General features: G+C 48.2%; 1 protein-coding gene across 2 annotated transcripts in view; it reads left to right on the plus strand.

The window, feature by feature from the left end:
* The window catches only part of LOC121273491 (signaling lymphocytic activation molecule-like), a 99,666-nt gene extending 73,457 nt beyond the window's left edge, over positions 1-26,209 (plus strand). Inside the window, exons 4-6 of one of the 2 annotated variants that reach the window (XM_041180664.1) lie at positions 21,132-21,263; positions 23,802-23,923; positions 25,202-26,209. In XM_041180664.1, the coding sequence (XP_041036598.1) occupies positions 21,132-21,263; positions 23,802-23,923; positions 25,202-25,306 (359 nt within the window). In that variant the 3' untranslated portion in view covers positions 25,307-26,209. The remainder of the gene's footprint in view (positions 1-21,131; positions 21,264-23,801; positions 23,924-25,201) is intronic. The other variant, XM_041180665.1, reaches the window with a different exon arrangement.
* The last annotated feature ends 380 nt before the right edge of the window (positions 26,210-26,589 follow it).

The following is a 26,589-nucleotide window of genomic DNA, read 5'->3' on the forward strand; positions in this document are numbered from 1 at the left end:
GCTGGATTAACCTCGGTAGAGATGCAGTTAGTAACACAGGGATTTGTTGGAGATGGGGTACTGAGTGACAATGTGTGGGAGCTGGATTAACATCAGAAGAGATACAGTCAGTAACACAGGGTGCTGGGGGAGAGGGGTTATTGAGTGACAGTGTGAGGGAGCTGGTTTAACATCAGTAGAGATACTGTCAGTAACAAATGGTGCTTGGGGAAATGGGGTACTGAGCGACAGTGTGAGGGAGCTGGATTAACATCAGTAGAGATACAGTCAGTAACACAGCGTTCTGGGGGAGAGGGGGATTACTGAGTGACAGTGTGAGGGAGCTGGATTAACATCAGTTGTGATACAGTCAGGAACACAGGGTGCTGGGGGAAATGGGTTACTGATTGAGAGCGTGAGGGAGCTGGATTAATATCTGTAGATATATTGTCAATAACACAGGGTGCTGGGGGGAGATGGGTTACTGAGTGACTGTGTGAGGGATCTGGATTAACATCAATAGAGATACAGGCAGTAACACAGGGTTCAGGGCGGAGATTTGGTACTGAGTGACAGTGTGAGTGAGCGTGGTTAACATCAGTAAAGATGTAGTCAGTAACGCAGGGTTCTGGGGGAGAGGGGTTACTGAGTGACAGTGTGAGGAAGCTGGATTAACTTCAATAGCGATATAGTCAGTAACACAGGGTGCTGGGGGAGAGGGGTTACTGAGTGACAGTGTGAGGGTGCTGGATTAACATCAGTAGAGATACAGTCAGTAACACTGGGAGCTGGGAGAGAATGTTGACTGAGTGACAGTTTGAGGGAGCTGGATTAACATCAGTAGAGATACAGTTAGTATCACAGGGTGCTGTGGAGAGAGGGGTTACTGAGTGACAGTGTGAGGGTGCTGGATTAACATCAGTAGAGATAAAGTCAGTAACACAGAGTGCTGGGGTAGAGGGGTTACTGAGTGACAGTGTGAGGGAGCTGAATTAACATCTGTAGAGATACAGTCAGTAACAATGGGTGCTGGGGGGAGATGGGTTACTGAGTCACTGTGTGAGAGAGCCGAATTTACATCAGTAGAGATACCGTCAGTAACACAAGGTGCTGGGGGGAGATGGGTTACTGAGTGACTGTGTGAGGGATCTGGATTAACATCAGTAGAGATACAGACAGTAACACAGGGTTCAGCGCGGAGAATTGGTACTGAGTGACAGTGTGAATGAGCGGGATTAACATCAGGAGATATACAGTCTGGAGCACAGGTTACTGGGAGAGAAGTGTTAGTGAGTGAATGTGTGAATGTGTTGGATTAATATCAGTAGAGATATAGTCAGTAACACAGTGCTCTGGGGCCATGGGTTACTTAGTGCAGTGTGAGTGAGCTGGATTAACATCAGTAGAGATACAGTCAGTAACACAGGTTGCTGGCGGAGAGCGGTTACTGAGTGACCGTTTGAGGGAGCTGGATTAACATCAGTAGAGATACAGTCAGTAACACAGGGTGCTGGGGGGAGAGGGGTTACTGAGTGACAGTGTGAGGGAGCTGGATTAACATCAGTAAAGATACAGTCGGTAACACAGGGGGCTGGGGGAGAGTGGTTACTGAGTGACAGTGTGAGGGAGCTGGATTAACATCAGTAGAGATACATTCAGTAACACAGGGCATTGTGCAGAGTGGTGTTAGTGAGTGATTCATGTCAGGCAGCTGGATCAACATCAATCTTGATACAGTGAGTAATACAGAGTGGTGGGGGATGCGGATTTACTGATTGAAAATTTGGGAGTGCTGGACTAACATCATTCGAGTTCCAGTTAGTAACAGAGGGAGCTGGGGAGAGGGGTTACTGTGTGATAGTGTGAGGGAGCTGTATTAATATCATTAGAGATAAAGTCAATAACACAGGGTGCTGGTTGAGAGGGGTTACTGTGTGACAGCTTGAGGGGGCTGGATTAACATCAGTAGAGATACAGTCAGTAACAGAGGGTGCTGGGGGGAGAGGGGTTACTGAGTGACAGTGTGAGGGAGCTGGATTAATATCATTAGAGATACAGTTAATAACTCAGGGTGCTGGTTGAGAGGGGTTACTGTGTGACAGCGTGAGAGAGCTGGATTAATATCAGTAGATATACTATAAGTAACACAGTTTGTTGTGGGCAGAGGGTTTACTGAGTGACAGTGTGAGGGAGCTGGATTAACATCAGTAGAGATACAGTCAATAACACAGGGTGCTGGGGGAGAGGGGTTACTGAGTGACAGTGTGAGGGAGCTGGATTAACATCAGTAGAGATACAGTCAATAACACAGGGTGCTGGGGGAGAGGGGTTACTGAGTGACAAGGTGATCGAGCTGGATTAACATCAGTAGAGATAGTCAGTAACACAGGGTGCTGGGAGAGAGGGCTTCCTGAGTGACAGTGTGTGGGAGCTGGATTAACATCAGTAGAGATACAGTCCGTAACACAGTGTGCTGGGGGAGAGGGTTTACTGAGTGACAGTGTGAGGGAGCTGGATTAACATCAGTAGAGATACAGTCAGTAACACAGGGTGCTGGGGGGAGAGGGGTTACTGAGTGACAGTGTGAGTGAGCTGGATTAACATCAGTAGAGATACAGTCAGTAACAGAGGGTGCTGGGGGGAGAGGTGTTACTGAGTGACAGTGTGAGGGAGCTGGATCAATATTAGTGAAGATACAGTCAGTAACACAGGGTGCAGGGCGGTGATTTGGTACTGAGTGACAATGTGTGGGAGCTGGATTAACATCAGAAGAGATACAGTCAGTAACACAGGGTGCTGGGGAGAGAGGGGTTACTGAGTGACTGTGTGAGGGAGCTGGATTAACATCAGTAGAGATACAGTCAGTAACACAGGGTACTGGGGGGAGAGGGGTTACTGAGTGACAGTGCGAGGGTGCTGGATTAACATCAGTAGAGATACAGTCAGTAACACAGGGTGCTGGGGGAGAGGGGTTATTAAGTGACTGTATGAGGGAGCTGGTTTAACATCAGTAGAGATACTGTCAGTAACAAATGGTGCTTGGGGAAATGGGGTACTGAGCGACAGTGTGTGGGAGCTGGATTAACATCAGTAGAGATACAGTCAGTAACACAGGGTGATGGGGGAGAGGGGGGTTACTGAGTGACTGTGTGAGTCAGCTGGATTAACATCAGTTGTGATACAGTCAGTAACACAGGGTGCTGGGGGAAAAGGGTCACTGAGTGACAGCGTGAGGGAGCTGGATTAATATCTGTAGATATACTGTCAGTAACCCAGTTTGTTGTGGGTAGAGGGATTACTGAGTTACAGTGTGAGGGAGCTGGATTAATATCAGTAGAGATACAGTCAGTAACACAGGGTGCTTGGGGAGATGGTTAATGAGTAACAGTGTGAGAGAGCTGGATTAACATCAGTAGAGATACAGTCAGTAACACAGGGTGCTGGGGGAGAGGGGTTACTGAGTGACAGTGTGAGGGAGCTGGATTAACATCAGTAGAGATACAGTCAGTAACACTGGGTGCTGGGGGAGAGGGGTTACTGAGTGACAGTGTGAGGGAGCTGGATTAACATCAGTAGAGATACAGTCAGTAACACAGTTTGCTGGGGGAGAGAGGTTACTGAGTGACCGTGTGAGGGAGCTGTATTAACATCAGTAGAGTTTCAGTCAGTAACACAGGGCATTGGGCGGAGAGGAGTTACTGAGTGATTCATGTCAGGCAGCTGGATTAACATCAATATAGATACAGTCAGTAACACAGGGTGCTGGGAGGAGATGGGTTACTGAGTGACTGTGTGGGAGAGCCGAATTAACATCAGTAGAGATACAGTCTGTAACACAGGGTGCTGGGGGAGAGGGGATACTGAGTGACAGTGTGAGTGAGCGGGATTAACATCAGCAAATATACAGTCTGGAGCACAGGTTACTGGGAGAGACGTGTTAGTGAGTGAATGTGTGAATGAGCTGGATTAATATCAGTAGAGATATAGTCAGTAACACAGTGCTCTGGGGGCCATGGGTTACTAAGTGCAGTGTGAGGGAGCTGAATTAACATCAGTAGAGATACAGTCAGTAACACAGGGTGCTGGGGAGAGAGGGGTTACTGAGTGACAGTGTGAGGGAGCTGGATTAACATCAGTAGAGATACAGTCAGTAACACAGGGTGCTGGGGAGAGAGGGGTTACTGAGTGACAGTGTGAGGGAGCTGGATTAACATCAGTAGAGATACAGTCAGTAACACTGGGTGCTGGGAGGAGATGGGTTACTGAGTGACTGTGTGAGAGAGCCGAATTAACATCAGTAGAGATACAGTCTGTAACAAAGGGTGCTGGGGGGAGATGGGTTACTGAGTGACTGTTTGAGGGATCTGGATTAACATCAGTAGAGATACAGACAGTAACACAGGGTTCAGGGCGGAGATTTGGTACTGAGTGACAGTGTGAGGGAGCGGGATTAACATCAATAGATATACAGTCTGGAGCACAGGTTACTGGGAGAGACGTGTTAGTGAGTGAATGTGTGAATGAGTTGGATTAATATCAATGGAGATATAGTCAGTAACACAGTGCTCTGGGGGCCATGGGTTACTAAGTGCAGTGTGAGGGAGCTGGATTAACATCAGTAGAGTTACAGTCAGTAACACAGGGTGCTGGGGAAAGAGGGGTTACTGAGTGACAGTGTGAGGGAGCTGGATTAACATCAGTAGAGATACAGTCAGTAACAGAGGGTGCTGGGGGAGAGGGCTTACTGAGTAACAGTGTGAGGGAGCTGGATTAACATCAGTAGAGATACAGTCAGTAATACAGGGTGCTGGGGGGAGAGGGGTTACTGAGTGACATTGTGAGGCAGCTGGATTAACATCAGTAGAGATACAGTCAGTAACACAGAGTGCTGGGGGAGAGGGGTTACTGAGTGACAGTGTGAGGGAGCTGGATTAACATCAGTAGAGATACTGTCAGTAACACTGGGTGCTGGGAGGAGATGGGTTACTGAGTGACTGTGTGAGAGAGCTGGAATAACATCAGTAGAGATACAGTCAGTAACAGAGGGTGCTGGGGGAGAGGGCTTACTGAGTAACAGTGTGAGGGAGCTGGATTAACATCAGTAGAGATACAGTCAGTAATACAGGGTGCTGGGGGGAGAGGGGTTACTGAGTGACATTGTGAGGCAGCTGGATTAACATCAGTAGAGATACAGTCAGTAACACAGAGTGCTGGGGGAGAGGGGTTACTGAGTGACAGTGTGAGGGAGCTGGATTAACATCAGTAGAGATACTGTCAGTAACACTGGGTGCTGGGAGGAGATGGGTTACTGAGTGACTGTGTGAGAGAGCTGGAATAACATCAGTAGAGATACAGTCTGTAACACAGGGTGCTGGGGGGAGATGCGTTACTGAGTGACTGTGTGAGGGATCTGGATTAACATCAGTAGAGATACAGTCAGTAACACAGGGTGCTGGGGTGAGGGGTTACTGAGTGACAATGTGAGGGGTCTGGTTTAACATCAGGAGAGATACAGACAGTAACACAGGGTTCAGGGCGGAGATTTGGTACTGAGTGACAGTGTGAGGGAGCGGGATTAACAACAGGAGATATACAGTCTGGAGCACAGGTTACTGGGAGAGAAGTGTTAATGAGTGAATGTGTGAATGAGCTGGATTAATATCAGTGGAGATATAGTCAGTAACACAGTGCTCTGGGGGCCATGTGTTACTAAGTGCAGTGTGAGGGAGCTGGATTAACATCAGTAGAGTTACAGTCAGTAACACAGGGTGCTGGGGAGAGAGGGGTTACTGAGTGACAGTGTGAGGGAGCTGTATTAACATCAGTAGAGATTCAGTCAGTAACACAGGGCATTGGGCGGAGAGGAGTTACTGAGTGATTCATGTCAGGCAGCTGGATTAACATCAATATAGATACAGTCAGTAACACAGAGTGGTGGGGGATGAGGCTTTACTGATTGAAAATTTGTGGGAGCTGGATTAACATCATTCGAGTTCCAGTCAGAAACACAGGGAGCTGGGGAGAGGGTATCTGTGTGATAGTGTGAGGGAGCTGGATTAATATCATTAGAGATAAAGTCAATAACACAGGGTGCTGGTTGAGAGGGGTTACTGTGTGACAGCGTGAGGGAGCTGGATTAACATCAGTAGAGATACATTCATTAACACAGGGTGCTGGAGGGAGAGGTTTTACTGAGTAACTGTGTGAGGGAGCTGGATTAACATCAGTAGTGATACAGTCATTAACACAGGGTGCTGGGGGATTGGGGTTACTGAGTGACAGTGTGAGGGAGTTGGATTAACATCAGTAGAGATACAGTCAGTAACACAGGGTGCTGAGGGAGAGGGGTTACTGAGTGACAGTGTGAGGGAGCTGGATTAACATCAGTAGAGATACAGTCAGTAACACAGGGTGCTGGTGGGAGAGGGATTCCTGAGTGTCACTGTGAGGGAGCTGGATTAACATCAGTAGAGATCCAGTCTGTAACACAGGGTGCTGGTGGAAATGGGTTACTGAGTGACAGTGTGAGGGAGCTGGATTAACATCAGTAGAGATACAGTCAGTAACACTGGGTGCTGGGAGGAGATGGGTTACTGAGTGACTGTGTCAGGGATCTTGATTAACATCAGTAGAGATACAGTCAGTAACACAGGGAGATGGGGGGAGAGGGGTTACTGAGTGACATTGTGAGGGAGCTGGATTAACATCAGTAGAGATACAGTCAGTAACACAGGGTGCTGGGGGGAGAGGGGTAACTGAGTGACAGTGTGAGGGAGCTGGATTAACATCAGTAGAGATACAGTCAGCAACACAGGGTGCTGGGGGGAGAAGCGTTACTGAGTGACAGTGTGAGGGATCTGGATTAACATCAGTAGAGATACAGTCAGTAACACTGGGAGCTGGGGGAGAGCGTTGACTGAGTGACAGTGTGAGGGAGATGGATTAACATCAGTAGAGATACAGTCAGTAACACTGGGTGCTGGGAGGAGATGGGTTACTGAGTGACTGTGTGAGAGAGCCGAATTAACATCAGTAGAGATACAGTCTGTAACACAGGGTGCTGGGGGGAAATGGGTTACTGAGTGACAGTGTGAGGGATCTGGATTAACATCAGTAGAGATACAGACAGTGACACAGGGTTCAGTGCGGAGATTTGGTACTGAGTGACAGTGTGAGGGAGCGGGATTAACATCAGGAGATATACAGTCTGGAGCACAGGTTACTGGGAGAGACGTGTTAGTGAGTGAATATGTGAATGAGCTGGATTAATATCAGTAGAGATATAGTCAGTAACACAGTGCTCTTGGGGCCATGTGTTACTAAGTGCAGTGTGAGGGAGCTGGATTAACATCAGTAGAGTTACAGTCAGTAACACAGGGCGCTGGGGAGAGAGGGGTTACTGAGTGTCAGTGTGAGGGACCTGGATTAACATCAGTAGAGATACAGTCAGTAACACAGTGTGCTGGGTGAGAGGTGTTACTGAGTGACAGTGTGAGCGAGCTGGATTAACATCAGTAGAGATACTGTCACTAACACTGGGTGCTGGGAGGAGATGGGTTACTGAGTGACTGTGTGAGAGAGCCGAATTAACATCAGTAGAGTTACAGTCAGTAACACAGGGCGCTGGGGAGAGAGGGGTTACTGAGTGTCAGTGTGAGGGACCTGGATTAACATCAGTAGAGTTACAGTCAGTAACACAGGGTGCTGGGGAGAGAGGGGTTACTGAGTGACTGGGTGAGGGAGTTGGATTAACATCAGTTGAGATATAGTCAGTAACACAGGTCGCTGGGGGAGAGGGGTTACTGAGTGACATTGTGAGTGAGCTGGATTAACATCAGTAGAGATACAGTCAGTAACAGAGGTTGCTGGGGGAGAGGGCTTACTGAGTAACAGTGTGAGGGAGCTGGATTAACATCAGTAGAGATACAGTCAGTAACACAGGGTGCTGGGGGGAGAGGGGTTACTGAGTGACATTGTGAGGGAGCTGGATTAACATCAGTAGAGATACAGTCAGTAACACCGGGTGCTGGGGGGAGAGGGGTTACTGAGTGACAGCGTGAGGGAGCTGGATTAACATCAGTAGAGATACAGTCAGTAACACAGGGTGCTGGGGGGAGAGGGGTTACTGAGTGACAGTGTGAGGGATCTGGATTAACATCAGTAGAGATACAGTCAGTAACACTGGGAGCTGGGGGAGAGCGTTGACTGAGTGACAGTGTGAGGGAGCTGGATTAACATCAGTAGAGATACAGTCAGTAACACAGAGTGCTGGGGGAGTGGGGTTACTGAGTGACAGTGTGAGGGAGCTGGATTAACATCAGTAGAGATACTGTCAGTAACACTGGGTGCTGGGAGGAGATGGGTTACTGAGTGACTGTGTGAGAGAGCCGAATTAACATCAGTAGAGATACAGTCTGTAACACAGGGTGCTGGGGGGAGATGGGTTACTGAGTGACAGTGTGAGGGATCTGGATTAACATCAGTAGAGATACAGACAGTAACACAGGGTTCAGGGCGGAGATTTGGTACTGAGTGACAGTGTGAGGGGGCGGGATTAACATCAGGAGATATACAGTCTGGAGCACAGTTTACTGGGTGAGAAGTGTTAGTGAGTGAATGTGTGAATGAGCTGGATTAATATCAGTAGAGATATAGTCAGTAACACAGTGCTCTGGGGGCCATGGGTTACTAGGTGCAGTGTCAGGGAGCTGGATTAACATCAGTAGAGTTACAGTCAGTAACACAGGGTGCTGGGGGAGAGGGCTTACTGAGTGACAGTGTGAGGGAGCTGGATTAACATCAGTAGAGATACAGTCAGTAACAGAGGGTGCTGAGGGAGAGGGCTTACTGAGTAACAGTGTGAGGGAGCTGGATTAACATCAGTAGAGATACAATCAGTAACACAGGGTGCTGGGGGGAGAGGGGTTACTGAGTGACATTGTGAGGGAGCTGGATTAACATCAGTAGAGATACAGTCAGTAACACAGGGTGCTGGGGGGAGAGGGGTTACTGAGTGACAGTGTGAGGGAGCTGGATTAACATCAGTAGAGATACAGTCAGCAACACAGGGTGCTGGGGGAGAGGGGTTACTGAGTGACAGTGTGAGGGATCTGGATTAACATCAGTAGAGATACAGTCAGTAACACTGGGAGCTGGGGGAGAGCGTTGACTGAGTGACAGTGTGAGGGATCTGGATTAGCATCAGTAGAGATATACTCAGTAACACAGGGTGCTGGGGAGAGAGGGGTTACTGAGTGACAGTGTGAGGGAGCTGGATTAACATCAGTAGAGATACAGTCAGTAACACAGGGTGCTGGGGGGAGAGGGGTTACTGAGTGACAGTGTGAGGGAGCTGGATTAACATCAGTAGAGATACTGTCAGTAACACTGGGTGCTCGGAGGAGATGGGTTACTGAGTGACTGTGTGAGAGAGCCGAATTAACATCAGTAGAGATACAGTCAGTAACACAGGGTGCTGGGGGAGAGGGGTTACTGAGTGACTGTGTGAGAGAGCCGAATTAACATCAGTAGAGATACAGTCAGTAACACAGGGTGCTGGGGGAGTGGGGTTACTGAGTGACAGTGTGAGGGAGCTGGATTAACATCAGTAGAGATACAGACAGTAACACAGGGTTCAGGGCGGAGATTTGGTACTGAGTGACAGTGTGAGGGAGCGGGATTAACATTAGTAGAGTTACCGTCAGTAACACAGGGTGCTGGGGGAGAGGGGATACTGAGTGACAGTGTGAGTGAGCGGGATTAACATCAGGAGATATACAGTCTGGAGCACAGGTTACTGGGAGAGACGTGTTAGTGAGTGAATGTGTGAATGAGCTGGATTAATATCAGTAGAGATATAGTCAGTAACACAGTGCTCTGGGGGCCATGGGTTACTAAGCGCAGTGTGAGGGAGCTGAATTAACATCAGTAGCGATACAGTCAGTAACACTGGGTGCTGGGAGGAGATGGGTTACTGAGTGACTGTGTGAGAGAGCCGAATTAACATCAGTAGAGATACAGTCTGTAACACAGGGTGCTGGGGAGAGATGGGTTACTGAGTGACTGTGTGAGGGATCTGGATTAACATCAGTAGAGATACAGACAGTAACACAGGGTTCAGGGCGGAGATTTGGTACTGAGTGACAGTGTGAGGGAGCGGGATTAACATCAATAGATATACAGTCTGGAGCACAGGTTACTGGGAGAGACGTGTTAGTGAGTGAATGTGTGGATGAGTTGGATTAATATCAGTAGAGATATAGTCAGTAACACAGTGCTCTGGGGGCCATGGGTTACTAAGTGCAGTGTGAGGGAGCTGGATTAACATCAGTAGAGTTACAGTCAGTAACACAGGGTGCTGGGGAGAGAGGGGTTACTGACTGACTGGGTGAGGGAGTTGGATTAACATCAGTTGAGATATAGTCAGTAACACAGGGCACTGGGGGACAGGGGTTACTGAGTGACAGTGTGAGTGTTCTGGATAAACATCAGTAGAGATACAGTCAGTAATACAGGGCGCTTGGAGATAGGTCTTACTGAATCACAGTGTGAGTGAGATGGATTAACATCAGTAGGGAGACAGTCATTAACACGGGGCAATGGGGGGAGAGTGGTTACTGAGTGACAGTGTGAGGGAGCTGGATTAATATCAGAAGAGGTACAGTCAGTTACACCGGGTGCAGGGTGGATATTTGTTACTGAGTGACCGTGTGAGGGAGCTTGATTAACATCATTAGAGATACAATCAGAAACACTGGGTGCTGGGGGTTGAGGGGTTAGTGAATGACAGTGTGAGTGAGATGGATTTATATCAGTAGAGACACAGTCAGGTCAGTAACACAGAGTGCTGGGGCTGAGAGTTTACTGAGTGACAGTGTGAGGGAGCTGGATTAACATCAGTAGAGATACAGTCAGTAACACAGGGCACTGGGGGGAGAGGGGTTACTGAGTGACCGTGTGAGGGAGCTGGATTAACATCAGTAGAGATACAGTCAGTAACACAGGAGACTCGGGGGAGACGGGTTACTGAGTGACTGTGTGAGGGAGCTTTATTAACATCAGTAGTGATACAGTCAGTAACACAGGGTGTTGGGGGGAGAGGGGTTACTGAGTGACAGTGTGAGGGATCTGGATTAACATCAGTAGTGATACAGTCAGAAACACAGGGTGCTGGGGGGAGAGGGGTTACTCAGTGGCTGTGTGAGGGATCTGGATTAACATCAGTAGAGATTCAGTCAGTAACACGGGGTGCTGGGGGGAGATGGGTTACTGAGTGACAGTGTGAGGGATCTGGATTAACATCAGTAGAGATACAGTCAGTAACACAGAATGCTGGGGAGAGAGAGGTTACTGAGTGACAGTGTGAGGGAGCTGGATTAACATCAGTAGAGATACAGTCAATAACACAGGACGCTGGGGAGAGAGGGGTTACTGAGTGACAGTATGAGGGAGCTGGATTAACATCACTTGAGATGCAGTCAGTAACACAGGGTGCTGGTGGAGAGGGGCTACTGAGTGACAGTGTGAGGGAGCTGGATTAACATCAGTAGAGATACAGTCAGTAACACAGGGCGCCGGGAGAGAGGGGTTCCTGAGTGACAGTGTGAGGGAGCTGGATTAACATTAGTAGAGATACAGTCAGTAACACAGGGTGCTGGGGGGAGAGGGGTTACTGAGTGACAGTGTGAGGGAGCTGGATTAACATCAGTAGAGATACAGTCAGTAACACAGGGTGCTGGGGGAGAGGGGTTACTGAGTGACAGTGTGAGGGACCTGGATTAACATCAGTAGAGATACAGTCAGTAACACAGGGTGCTGGGGGGAGAGGGGTTACTGAGTGACAGTGTCAGTGAGCTGGATTAACATCAGTAGAGATACAGTCAGTAACACAGGAGACTCGGGGGAGACGGGTTACTGAGTGACAGTGTGAGGGAGCTTTATTAAAATCAGTAGTGATACAGTCAGTAACACAGGGTGTTGGGGGGAGAGGGGTTACTGAGTGACAGTGTGAGGGATCTGGATTAACATCAGTAGAGATACAGTCAGTAACACAGGATGCTGGGGAGAGAGGGGTTACTGAGTGACAGTGTGAGGGAGCTGGATTAACATCAGTGGAGATACAGTCAATAACACAGGACGCTGGGGAGAGAGGGGTTACTGAGTGACAGTGTGAGGGAGCTGGATTAACATCAGTAGAGATACAGTCAGTAACACAGGGTGCTGGGGGGAGAGGGTTTACTGAGTGACAGTGTGAGGGAGCTGGATTAACATCACTTGAGATACAGTCAGTAACACAGGGTGCTGGGGGTGAGGGGTTACTGAGTGACAGTGTGAGGGAGCTGGATTAACATCAGTAGAGATACAGTCAGTAACACAGGGCGCCGGGAGAGAGGGGTTCCTGAGTGACAGTTTGAGGGAGCTGGATTAACATCAGTAGAGATACAGTCAGTAACACAGGGTGTTGGGGGGAGAGGAGTTACTGAGTGACAGTGTGATGGAGCTGGATTAGCATCAGTAGAGATACAGTCAGTAACTCAGGGGACTCGGGGAGAGGGGTTTCTGAGTGACAGTGTGAGGGAGCTGGATTAACATCAGTAGAGATACAGTCAGTAACACAGGGTGCTGGGGGGAGAGGGGTTACTGAGTGACAGTGTGAGGGATCGGGATTAGCATCAGTAGAGATACACTCAGTAACACAGGGTGCTGGGGGAGAGGGGTTACTGAGTGACAGCGTGAGGGAGCGGTATTAACATCAGTAGAGCTACAGTCAGTAACACGGTGCTGGGGGAGAGGGGTTACTGAGTGACAGTGTGAGTGAGCTGGATTAACATCAGTAGAGATACAGTCAGTAACACAGAGTGCTGGGGGAGATGGGTTACTGAGTGACAGTGTGAGGGAGCTGGATTAACATCGTTAGAGATACAGTCAGTAACACAGGTCGCTGGGGAGAGAGGGGTTACTGAGTGACAGTTTGAGGGAGCGGTATTAACATCAGTAGCGATACAGTCAGTAATACAGGGTGCTGCGGGGAGAGGGGTTACTGAGTGACAGTGTGAGGGAGCCGGATTAACATCAGTAGAGATACAGTCAGTAACACAGAATGCTGGGGAGAGAGAGGTTACTGAGTGACAGTGTGAGGGAGCTGGATTAACATCAGTAGAGATACAGTCAATAACACAGGACGCTGGGGAGAGAGGGGTTACTGAGTGACAGTATGAGGGAGCTGGATTAACATCACTTGAGATGCAGTCAGTAACACAGGGTGCTGGTGGAGAGGGGCTACTGAGTGACAGTGTGAGGGAGCTGGATTAACATCAGTAGAGATACAGTCAGTAACACAGGGCGCCGGGAGAGAGGGGTTCCTGAGTGACAGTGTGAGGGAGCTGGATTAACATTAGTAGAGATACAGTCAGTAACACAGGGTGCTGGGGGGAGAGGGGTTACTGAGTGACAGTGTGAGGGAGCTGGATTAACATCAGTAGAGATACAGTCAGTAACACAGGGCACTGGGGGGAGAGGGGTTACTGAGTGACAGTGTCAGTGAGCTGGATTAACATCAGTAGAGATACAGTCAGTAACACAGGAGACTCGGGGGAGACGGGTTACTGAGTGACAGTGTGAGGGAGCTTTATTAAAATCAGTAGTGATACAGTCAGTAACACAGGGTGTTGGGGGGAGAGGGGTTACTGATTGACAGTGTGAGGGATCTGGATTAACATCAGTAGAGATACAGTCAGTAACACAGGATGCTGGGGAGAGAGGGGTTACTGAGTGACAGTGTGAGGGAGCTGGATTAACATCAGTGGAGATACAGTCAATAACACAGGACGCTGGGGAGAGAGGGGTTACTGAGTGACAGTGTGAGGGAGCTGGATTAACATCAGTAGAGATACAGTCAGTAACACAGGGTGCTGGGGGGAGAGGGTTTACTGAGTGACAGTGTGAGGGAGCTGGATTAACATCACTTGAGATACAGTCAGTAACACAGGGTGCTGGGGGTGAGGGGTTACTGAGTGACAGTGTGAGGGAGCTGGATTAACATCAGTAGAGATACAGTCAGTAACACAGGGCGCCGGGAGAGAGGGGTTCCTGAGTGACAGTTTGAGGGAGCTGGATTAACATCAGTAGAGATACAGTCAGTAACACAGGGTGTTGGGGGGAGAGGAGTTACTGAGTGACAGTGTGATGGAGCTGGATTAGCATCAGTAGAGATACAGTCAGTAACTCAGGGGACTCGGGGAGAGGGGTTTCTGAGTGACAGTGTGAGGGAGCTGGATTAACATCAGTAGAGATACAGTCAGTAACACAGGGTGCTGGGGGGAGAGGGGTTACTGAGTGACAGTGTGAGGGATCGGGATTAGCATCAGTAGAGATACAGTCAGTAACACAGGGTGCTGGGGGAGAGGGGTTACTGAGTGACAGCGTGAGGGAGCGGTATTAACATCAGTAGAGCTACAGTCAGTAACACGGTGCTGGGGGAGAGGGGTTACTGAGTGACAGTGTGAGTGAGCTGGATTAACATCAGTAGAGATACAGTCAGTAACACAGAGTGCTGGGGGAGATGGGTTACTGAGTGACAGTGTGAGGGAGCTGGATTAACATCGTTAGAGATACAGTCAGTAACACAGGTCGCTGGGGAGAGAGGGGTTACTGAGTGACAGTTTGAGGGAGCGGTATTAACATCAGTAGCGATACAGTCAGTAATACAGGGTGCTGCGGGGAGAGGGGTTACTGAGTGACAGTGTGAGGGAGCCGGATTAACATCAGTAGAGATACAGTCAGTTACACAAGGTGCAGAGTGGAGATTTGTTACTGAGTGACAGTGTGAGGGAGCTGGATTAACATCAGTAGAGATACAGTCAGTAACACAGGGCGTTGGGGGGAGAGGGGTTACTGAGTGACAGTGTGAGGGAGATGTAATAACATCAATAGAGATACAATCAGTAACACAGGGCGTTGGGGGGAGAGGGGTTACTGAGTGACAGTGTGAGGGAGATGTAATAACATCAATAGAGATACAGTCAGTAACACAGGGTGCTGTGCGAGAAGGTTACTTAGAGACAGTGTGGGGCAGCTGGATTAAAATCAGTAGAGATACAGTCAGTAACACAGGGTGCTGGGGAGAGAGGGGTTACTGAGTGACAGTGTGCGGGAGCTTGGTTAACATCAGTAGAGATATTGTCAGTTACACAGTGTGCTGGGGAGAGAGGGATTACCGAGTGACAGTGTGAGGGAGCTGGATTAACATCATTAGAGATACAGTCAGTAACACAGGGCACTGGGGGAGAGTGGTTACTGAGTGACAGCGTGAGGGAGCTGGATTAACATCAGTAGAGATACAGTCAGTAACACAGGATGCTGGGGGAGAGTGGTTACTGAGTGACAGTGTGAGGGAGCTGGATTAACATCAGTAGAGATATTGTCAGTAACACAGGGTGCTGGGGAGAGAGGTTACTGAGTGACAGTGTGAGGGAGCTGGATTAACATCAGTAGAGATATTGTCAGTAACACAGGGTGCTGGGGAGAGGGGTTACTGAGTGACAGTGTGAGGGAGCTGGATTAACATCAGTAGAGATACAGTCAGCAGCACAGTGTTTTGGGGGAGTGCGGTTTCTGACTGACGGTGTGAGAGCGCTTGATTAACATCAGTAGAGATACAGTCAGTAACAGTTTTTTGGGAAGAGAGTGATTACTGAGAGACAGTGTGAGGGAGCTGGATTAATATCCGAAGAGGTACAGTTAGTAACAGGGTGCTGAGGGAGAAGGGTTACTGAGTGACAGTGTGAGGGAGCTGGATTAACATCAGTAGAGATACAGTCAGTAACACAGGGCGCTGGGGGGGTGAGGGGTTACTGAGTGACAGTGTGAGGGACCTGGATTAACATTAGTAGAGATACAGTCAGTAACAAAGGGTGCTGGGGGAGAGGGGTTACTGAGTGACAGTGTGAGGGAGCTGGATTAACATCAGTTGTGATACAGTCAGTAACACAGGGCGCTGGGGGAGAGGGGTTACTGAGTGACAGTGTGAGGGAGCTGTATTAACATTAGTAGAGATACAGTCAGTAACACAGGGTGCTGGGGGTGAGGGGTTACTGAGCGACAGTGTGAGGGAGCTGGATTAACATCAGTACAGATACAGTCTGTAACACAGGGCACTGCGGGGGAGGGGTTACTGAGTGACAGTGCGAGGGAGATGGATTAACATCAGTTGTGATACAGTCAGTAACACAGGGTGCTGGAGAGAGGGGTTACTGAGTGACAGTGTGAGGGAGCGGGATTAACATCAGTAGAGATACAGTCAGTAACACAGGGTGCTGGGGAGAGGGGTTACTGAGTGACAGTTTGAGGGAGCTGGATTAATATCAGAAGCGGTACAGTCAGTAACACAGGGTGGAGGGTGGAGATTTGTTACTGAGTGACAGTGCGAGGGAGCTGGATAAACCTCAGTAGATTTACAGTCAGTAACACACGGCGCTGGGGGAGTGTGATTGCTCTGTGGCTGATTGAGGGAGCTGGATTAACATCCGTAGTTATACAGTCAGGTACGTAGGGTGCTGGACGAGAATGGTTACTTCGAGACAGTGTGATGGAGCTGGATTAACATCAGTAGAGATACAGTCAGTAATACATGGGGCTGGGGGTCAGGTGTTACTGGGTGTCAGTGTGAGGGGTCTGCATTAACATCAGTAGAGATACAGTCAGTAACACAGGGTGCTGTGGGGAGAGGGCTTACTGAGTGACAGTGTGAGGTAGATGGATTCACATCAGTCGGGATACAGTCATTAACACGGGGCAATGGGGGGAGAGTGGTTACTGAGTGAGAGTGTGAGGGAGCTGGATTAACATCAGTAGAGATACAGTCAGCAACACAGGGTGCTGGGGGAGAGGGGTTACTGAGTGACAGTGCGAGGGAGCTGGATTAACATCATTAGAGATACAATCAGAAACACTGGGTGCTGGGGGTTTGGTATTACTGAATGACAGTGTGAGTGAGATGGATTTACATCAGTAGAGACACAGTCTGTAACACAGGGTGCTGGGGGGTGAGGGGTTACTGAGTGACAGTGTGAGGGAGCTGGATTAACATCAGTAGAGATACAGTCAGTAACACAGGGTGCTGGGGAGAGGGGTTACTGAGTGACAGTGTGAGGGAGCTGGATTAACATCAGTAGAGATACAGTCAGTAACACAGGAGACTCGGGGGAGACGGGTTACTGAGTGACAGTGTGAGGGAGCTGGATTAACATCAGTAGAGATACAGTCAGTAACACAGGGCGCTGGGGGGTGAGGGGTTACTGAGTGACAGTGTGAGGGAGCTTTATTAACATCAGTAGAGATACAGTCAGAAACACAGGGTGTTGGGAGGAGAGGGGTTACTGAGTGACAGTGTGAGGGAGCTGGATTAACATCAGTAGAGATACAGTCAGTAACACAGGGTGTTGGGGGGAGAGGGGTTACTCAGTGGCTGTGTGAGGGAGCTGGATTAACATCAGTAGAGATTCAGTCAGTAACACAGGGTGCTGGGGGGAGAGGGGTTACTGAGTGACAGTGTGAGGGATCTGGATTAACATCAGTAGAGATACAGTCAGTAACACAGGATGCTGGGGAGAGAGGGGTTACTGAGTGACCGTGTGAGGGAGCTGGATTAACATCAGTAGAGATACAGTCAGTAACACAGGGTGCTGGGGAGAGAGGGGTTACTGAGCGACCGTGTGAGGGAGCTGGATTAACATCACTTGAGATACAGTCAGTAACACAGGGTGCTGGTGGAGAGGGGTTACTGAGTGACAGTGTGAGGGAGCTGGATTAACATCAGTAGAGATACAGTCAGTAACACAGGGCGCTGGGGGGAGAGGGGTTACTGAGTGACAGGGTGAGGGAGCTGGATTAACATCAGTAGATATACAGTCAGTAACACAGGGCGCCGGGAGAGAGGGGTTCCTGAGTGACAGTGTGAGGGAGCTGGATTAACATCAGTAGAGATACAGTCAGTAACCTAGGGTGTTGGGGGGAGAGTAGTTACTGAGTGACAGTGTGAGGGAGCTGGATTAGCATCAGTAGAGATACAGTCAGTAACTCAGGGGACTCGGGGGAGAGGGGTTTCTGAGTGATAGTGTGAGGGAGGTGGTTTAACATCAGCAGATTTGCACTCAGAAACTCAAGGCACTGGGCGGAGAGGGGTTACTGAGTGACAGTGTGAGGGATTGGGATTAGCATCAGTAGCGATACACTCAGTAACACAGGGTGCTGGGGGAGAGGGGTTACTGAGTGACAGTGTGAGGGAGCGGTATTAACATCAGTAGAGCTACAGTCAGTAACACAGGGTGCTGGGGGAGAGGGGTTACTGAGTGACAGTGTGAGTGAGCTGGATTAACATCAGTAGAGATACAGTCAGTAGCACAGGGTGCTGGGGGAGATGGGTTACTGAGTGACAGTGTGAGGGAGCTGGATTAACATCGTTAGAGATACAGTCAGTAACACAGGTCGCTGGGGAGAGAGGGGTTACTGATTGACAGTGTGAGTGAGCGGTATTAACATCAGTAGCGATACAGTCAGTAACACAGGGTGCTGCGGGGAGAGGGGTTACTGAGTGACAGTGTGAGGGAGCCGGATTAACATCAGTAGAGATACAGTCAGTAACACAGGGCACTGGTGGAGAGGGGTTACTGAGTGACAGCGTGAGGGAGCTGGATTAACATCAGTAGAGATACAGTCAGCAGCACAGTGTTTTGGGGAGTGCGGTTTCTGAGTGACGGTGTGAGAGCGCTTGCTTAACATCAGTAGAGATACAGTCCGTAACAGTTTTTTGGGAAAAGAATGATTACTGAGAGACAGTGTGAGGGAGCTGGATTAATATCCGAAGAGGTACAGTTAGTAACAGGGTGCTGAGAGAGAAGGGTTACTGAGTGACAGTGTGAGGGAGCTGGATCAATATCAGTAGAGATACAGTCAGTAACACAGGGCGCTGGGGGGTGAGGGGTTACTGAGTGACAGTGTGAGGGACCTGGATTAACATTAGTAGAGATACAGTCAGTAACACAGGGCGCTGGGGGAGAGGGGTTACTGAGTGACAGTGTGAGGGAGCTTGGTTAACATTAGTAGAGATACAGTCAGTAACACAGGGCACTGCGGGGGAGGGGTTACTGAGTGTCAGTGTGAGGGAGATGGATTAACATCAGTTGTGATACAGTCAGTAACACAGGGTGCTGGGGGAGAGTGGTTACTGAGTGTCAGTGTGAGGGAGATGGATTAACATCAGTTGTGATACAGTCAGTAACACAGGGTGGAGGGTGGAGATTTGTTACTGAGTGACAGTGCGAGGGAGCTGGATTAATATCAGAAGCGGTACAGTCAGTAACACAGGGTGGAGGGTGGAGATTTGTTACTGAGTGACAGTGCGAGGGAGCTGGATAAACCTCAGTAGATTTACAGTCAGTAACACACGGCGCTGATTGCTCTGTGGCTGATTGAGGGAGCTGGATTAACATCCGTAGTTATACAGTCAGGTACGTAGGGTGCTGGACAAGAATGGTTACTTCGAGACAGTGTGATGGAGCTGGATTAACATCTGTAGAGATATAGTCATTAACACGGAATGCTGGATGGAGTGTGGTTACTGAGTGACAGTGTGAGTGAGCTGGATTAACATCAGTAGAGATACAGTCAGTAATACATGGTGCTGGGTGTCAGGTGTTGCTGAGTGACTGTGTGAGGGAGCTGGATTAACATCACTGGAGACACAGCCATTAACACAGGTTGCAGGGGGAGGGGGCTTACTGAGTGAGAGTGTGAGGGAGCTGGATTAACATCAGTAGAGATACAGTCAGTAACACACGGTGCTGAGGGAGAGGGGATACTGAGTGAAAGTGTGAGGGAGTTGGATCAATATCAGTAAAAATACAGTCAGTTACACAGGGTGCAGGGTGGATATTTGTTACTGAGTGACAGTGTGATGGAGGTGGATTAACATCAATAGGTAAACAGTCTGTAACACAGGGTGCTGGGGGTGGGTGTTACTGAGTGACTGCGTGAGGGAGCTGGATTAACATCAGTTGAGATACAGTCAGTAACACAGGGCACTGGATGGAGAGGGGTTTCTGAGTGACAGTGTGAGTGAGGTGGTTTAACATCAGTAGAGATACAGTCAGTAACACAGGGTGCTGTGCGAGAAGGTTACTTAGAGACAGTGTGGGGCAGCTGGATTTACATCAGTAGAGACACAGTCAGTAACACAGGGCACTGGGGGAGAGGGGTTACTGAGTGACAGAGTGAAGGAGTTGGATTAACGTCAGTAGAGATACAGTCAGTAACACAGGGTGCTGGGGAGAGAGGGATTACCGAGTGACAGTGTGAGGGAGCTGGATTAACATCAGTAGAGATACAGTCAGTAACACAGGGCACTGGGGGAGAGGGGTTACTGAGTGACAGTGTGAGGGAGCTGGATTAACATCAGTAGAGATACAGTCAGTAACACAGGGTGCTGCGGGAGAGGGGTTACTGAGTGACAGTGTGTGGGAGTTTGGTTAACATCAGCAGAGATATTGTCAGTAACACAGGGTGCTGGGGAGAAGGGTTACTGAGTGACAGTGTGAGGGAGCTGGATTAACATCAGTAGAGATACAGTCAGTAACACAGGGTGCTGGGGAGAGTGGTTACTGAGTGACAGTGTGGGGGAGCTGGATTAACATCAGTAGAGATACAGTCAGTAACACAGGGTGCTGGGGGGAGAGGGGTTACTGAGTGACAGTGTGAGGTAGCTGGATTAACATCAGTAGAGATACAGTCAGTAACACAGGGTGCTGGGGAGAGGGGTTACTGAGTGACAGTGTGAGGGAGCTGGATTAACATCAGTAGAGATACAGTGAGTAACACAGGGTGCTGGTTGAGAGGGTTACTGAGTGACAGTGTGATGGAGCTGGATTAACATCAGTAGAGATACAGTCAGTAACACAGGGTGCTGGGGGAGTGGGGTTACTGAGTGACAGTGTGAGGGAGCTGGATTAACATGAGTAGAGATGCAGTCAGTTACACAAGGTGCTGGGGGAGAGGGGTTACTGTGTGACAGTGTGATTGACCTAGTTCTGTGTAGACCTTTTGATGCTGTGTGAATGAAGCTTCTATTTCTTGAAAACGTCTATTGCTTCTGGTTGCAGATTCATCAAAACTCTCATCTGTCATTGTGCCTGTTGTACTACTCATCATATTCTTCCTACTATTGGTCTCTGTATTTCTCTATCTCTACATCAGACGAGCTGGCAAGAATGGAATGTTGCGTTTTGGTAAAGGTAGGATTCTGAAACTCAATCCTTTTGTCTGTGGGATTCCTGATTCTGGGGAAGGGGAAACATGTCAGTGTCCACCCTGAGGAGGTGGGGGTGTGGGGTAAGGGGTGAGGGTTAGTTAGGGAGCAACAGTAGTAATTTGAAGCATATTGATACACATGCTCTCTCACACTTGCTCACACACACATACTCACACACACATACTCACACACACAAACACACATGCTCACACACACATACTCACACACACATACTCACACACAAACTCACACATACACACACATACACACACATACACACAAACACACACATACTCACACACAAACTCACACATACTCACACACACACAAACACACACATACTCACACACAAACACACACATGCTCACACACCTGCTCACACACACATACTCACACACATACACACACATACTCACACACAAACTCACACATACACACACATACACACAAACACACACATACTCACACACAAACTCACACATACTCACACACACACAAACACACAAACACACACATACTCACACACAAACTCACACATACACACACATACACACAAACACACACATACTCACACACAAACTCACACATACACACACATACAAACAAACACACACATACTCACACACAAACTCACACATACACACACATACACACAAACACACACATACTCACACACAAACTCACACATACACACACATACACACAAACATACACATACTCACGCACAAACTCACACATACACACACATACACACAAACACACACATACTCACGCACAAACTCACACATACACACAAACACACACATACTCACACACAAACTCACACATACTCACACACACATACACACAAACACACACATACTCACACACAAACTCACACACACTCACACACACATACACACAAACACACACATACTCACCCACAAACTCACACATACACACACATACACACAAACACACACATACTCACACACAAACTCACACATACACATACACACACACACATACTCACCCACAAACTCACACATACACACACATACACACAAACACACACATACTCACACACAAACTCACACATACACACACATACACACAAACACACACATACTCACGCACAAACTCACACATACACACACATACACACAAACACACACATACTCACGCACAAACTCACACATACACATACACACAAACACACACATACTCACGCACAAACACATACATGCTCACACACCTGCTCACACACACATACTCACACACAAACACACACATACACATACACACGTGCTCACACACACATACTCACACACATACACACACCTGCTCACACACACATACACACAAACACACACATACACACAAACACACATGCTCACACACACATGCTCTCACACACATACTCACACACATAAAAACAAACACACACATGCTCACACACACATACTCACACACACAAACACACATGCTCACACACACCTGCTCACACACACATACTCACACACAAACACACACAAACACACACATGCTCACACACACATACTCACAAACACAGACCTGCTCTCTCACAAATACTCACACACAAACACACACATGCTCACACACACCTGCTCACACACACATACTCACACACAAACACACACATGCTCACACACACACGCACACACCTGCTCACACACACATACTCACACACGCACACACCTGCTCTCTCACACATACTCACACACACACACACACACATGCTCACACACACCTGCTCACACACACATACTCACACACAAACACACACATGCTCACACACACCTGCTCACACACACATACTCACACACAAACACACACATACTCACACACAAACACACACATGCTCACACACACCTGCTCACACACACATACTCACACACAAACACACACATGCTCACACACACACGCACACACCTGTTCACACGCACATACTCACACACACACACCTGCTCACACACACATACTCACACAAAAACACACACATGCTCACACACGCACACACAAATGCTCACACACACATACAAACATAGGTTCACACACACACACATACGCACGTACTTGGGCTCAGGATGACCAATCCATCTCCCTCTCTCCCTCTGGGGTCATCACTGAAATATCTATGATCCCACTCATTGGGCCAGGTGAGGTTGAAATGGGCCTCTGGAGCCTCTCTTGGATTAGAGGAAAGGCGCTGGGTGCAGAATGGGCTGGAACTCAGCCTGGGGTTCCTGCTCCTGATAATAATCATACAGAAACAACCTGCATGCAGAACAGAAGGTGAGGGAGTGAAGGCTCGTGCAGTGGAATAGCTAGTCTGAAGATGGAGGTGAGTAAAGTGTCCTAGGGCATCAAGGGGTATCTAACTGTAGCAGAGAGATTCTCCCCCGGGAGAGTGAGGGTGGGTTATGGGGAGAGGGGGGACTGTGAACAGACCCCACATATAGTGAGGTTCCATTGACAAACAGCCATGTCACTCACCGGTGTCTATTCTTCCCTTTCAAAGCTTCGAAAGAGCAAAGAGACACACAGGATTCGAAGGGCGAGCCACAGACCGTTTATGCTCAGGTGCAGCCCCCAGTGAAGAGAGTGCGAGAGAATCGCCCTTCTCCTGAAGGAAATGAGATGGTAAAGGGGAACAGGAAACACGTTTCACCCTCATAGGCTTAATATTCACTGCATCAGTGATCCCCACTCAATGTCCTGACATTCCCCTCATCCGTACCCCACCTGCTGGACTGAGCCCCACACATACATGCACAGCAAGATCCCAAGGTTCCACTGAGAACAACAGCTGCCTCACTTGTCTAAATAACCTCCAACACTTCGAGTGGTGAGTGCAGAGGGTACATGGGAACACTGGAAACTCTCAGCCCCCTCCCAAATTTCTCTCAGACACACACACCACCCCGATCGCAAAGTCTATTGATTGTTTCTTCACTGTCACTCGGTCAAACACCCTCACTTACCTGCACTGAGTGTTGTTCATTGACATTCCCATCACTGAATCCCCCACTATCAACATCCTGGGGGTTACCATTGACCAGAAACTGAACTGGGACCAGCCATATAAATACTGTGGCTACAAGAGCAGGTCAGAGGCTGGGAATCCTGCGGAGAGTAACTCACCTCCTGACTCCCCAAAGCCTGTCCACCATCTACAAGGCACAAGTCAGGAGTGGGATGGATACTCCCCACTTGCCTGGATGAATGCAGCTCCCACAACACTCAAGAAGCTCGATACCGTCCAGGATATAGCAGCCGGTTGATTGATACCCCTTCCACAAACATTCACTCCCTCCACCATCGACACACAGTAGCAGCAGTGTGTGTACCATCTACAAGATGCACTGCAGGAATTCACCAAGGCCCCTTCAACAGCACCTTCCAAACCCACAACCACTACCATCTAGAAGGACAAGGGCAGCAGATAGATGGGAACACCACCTCCTGGAAGTTCTCCTCCAAGTCACTCACCATCCTGACTTGGAAATATATCGGCCGTTCCTTCACTGTCGCTGGGTCCAAATTCTGGAATTCCCTCCCTAACAGCACTCTGGGTGTACTTACACCACACGGACAAAATCCTGGAACTCCCTCCCTAACAGCGCTGTGGGTGTACCTACACCACATGGACAAAATCCTGGAACTCCCTCCCTAACAGCACTGTGGGTGTACCTACACCACACGGACAAAATCCTGGAACTCCCTCCCTAACAGCGCTGTGGGTGTACCTACACCACATGGACTGCAGCGGCTCAAGAAGGCAGCTCATCACCACCTTCTCAAGGGGCAATTAAGGATGGGTAATAAATGCTGGGCCCGGCCAGCGAAACCCAGATCCTGTGAATGAATTTTAAAAAAATCTGAATTTCTTTCTAAAAGACATTTCTGCTCTTTCTGTAGCTTCCAAAGCAGGTGGAGAGCCCTGAGTTACCATCCACAGTCTATGATATGATCAGGAACACTGGAGTCCCAATCCCTGAACCACTGGATGCAAAATGTGATTAAATTCGAACCCAGTTCAAACCAGGAGAGGCTGAGATCACTGCCTAGCCTGCACTGTCTGCAGTGAACACAGCCTGGGTCGGCAGGAAGGGAGGCTATGGTTGGGTTTCAGCCTGACAACATAAAAGATTTCTCAGGAAGATAGACATATAATGTAATGTGAATTAATTCTAAAATATATGTGTCTGTGTATGTGTGTCTGTGTCTGTGTGTGTGTATGTGTGTCTGTGTCTGTGTGTGTGAGGCTTAATGTGGATTAGAGGCGGCTGGTCTGAAGATGTATCAAAAGATAAGCTAGGTTGTAAATGTTAAGTAAGTAAACATGGGGGAAGTTTAGGATGTAAGGTGTTAAAAGGGTATTTGCATTTTTAAATAAATCAGACTAGATTGTTTTCAAAGGAGGGGTGAAATGTATCACCTAGCCAGGTGAAGTTCAGGAACAGTGTGTTTATTTTTCCCAAAGATTTTTGGTAAAATTGGTACTGTGATAATTTTTTATGATCAGGGCGGTAAAGTCCAAAGACATAGTGAAACAATGGGAATTTGCATTCACAGGGGAAAATATGTATAAAGGAGAGAGGGCTGTGTGTAAGGGAGGCATTTTAAGATCTAACAAGTGTGAAAAGCCTTCAGCATCTGTGCCTCAAGTTGCTATCTACAACGGATTGAAGTTAAGAAAACTCACTTTGAATTGGATTGTTCAGGGTATCATCATTCTTTGCCTGGGTATTTTAAAATGTGTGTGTGTTACTGTTTCCTGAATGAAAGTGTAACTGGGACTCAGATTAATTCAGGGATTTAGAAGTTATTATAGGAGTAATTTGTAGACATACGTATGTGCTTAAAAATCATTTTTCTTGTTACTAACTGTTTAATTTAGTTTTGTAATAAAAGCTGAGAGACTCAGTGGCCTTATTACTACTGAATTCAAAGCCCACATCTCACAACATACAAATTGCAAAAATAGTTGTGGCGTTTGTCTCAGGTTTCTCTGTGGGATTTGAACAACTCAGCATTTCCCATCAGCTGTGCCAGAATAGATGCCATTCAGCCCAGCTCACCTGTGTGACCTATTGTTTTACTTGTTTGATAATCCCTTAGGATTTGCCTTTGACACTCTCTCCATTATCGCCTCTCTAACTCTGAAGGGATAAGTCAGGCAGGTCTCTGTATATAGTAATGAAATGTTTGTTTAAGACAGAAAGACAGTAGAACGTGGATATATTTTTATATTTAGTTTTAATAGGTATCGAAGAACATAGATAAGAAAGAGGAACAGGCAGAGA

Source organism: Carcharodon carcharias (assembly GCF_017639515.1).
Source record: "Carcharodon carcharias isolate sCarCar2 chromosome 24 unlocalized genomic scaffold, sCarCar2.pri SUPER_24_unloc_1, whole genome shotgun sequence".
NCBI lineage: Eukaryota > Metazoa > Chordata > Chondrichthyes > Lamniformes > Lamnidae > Carcharodon > Carcharodon carcharias.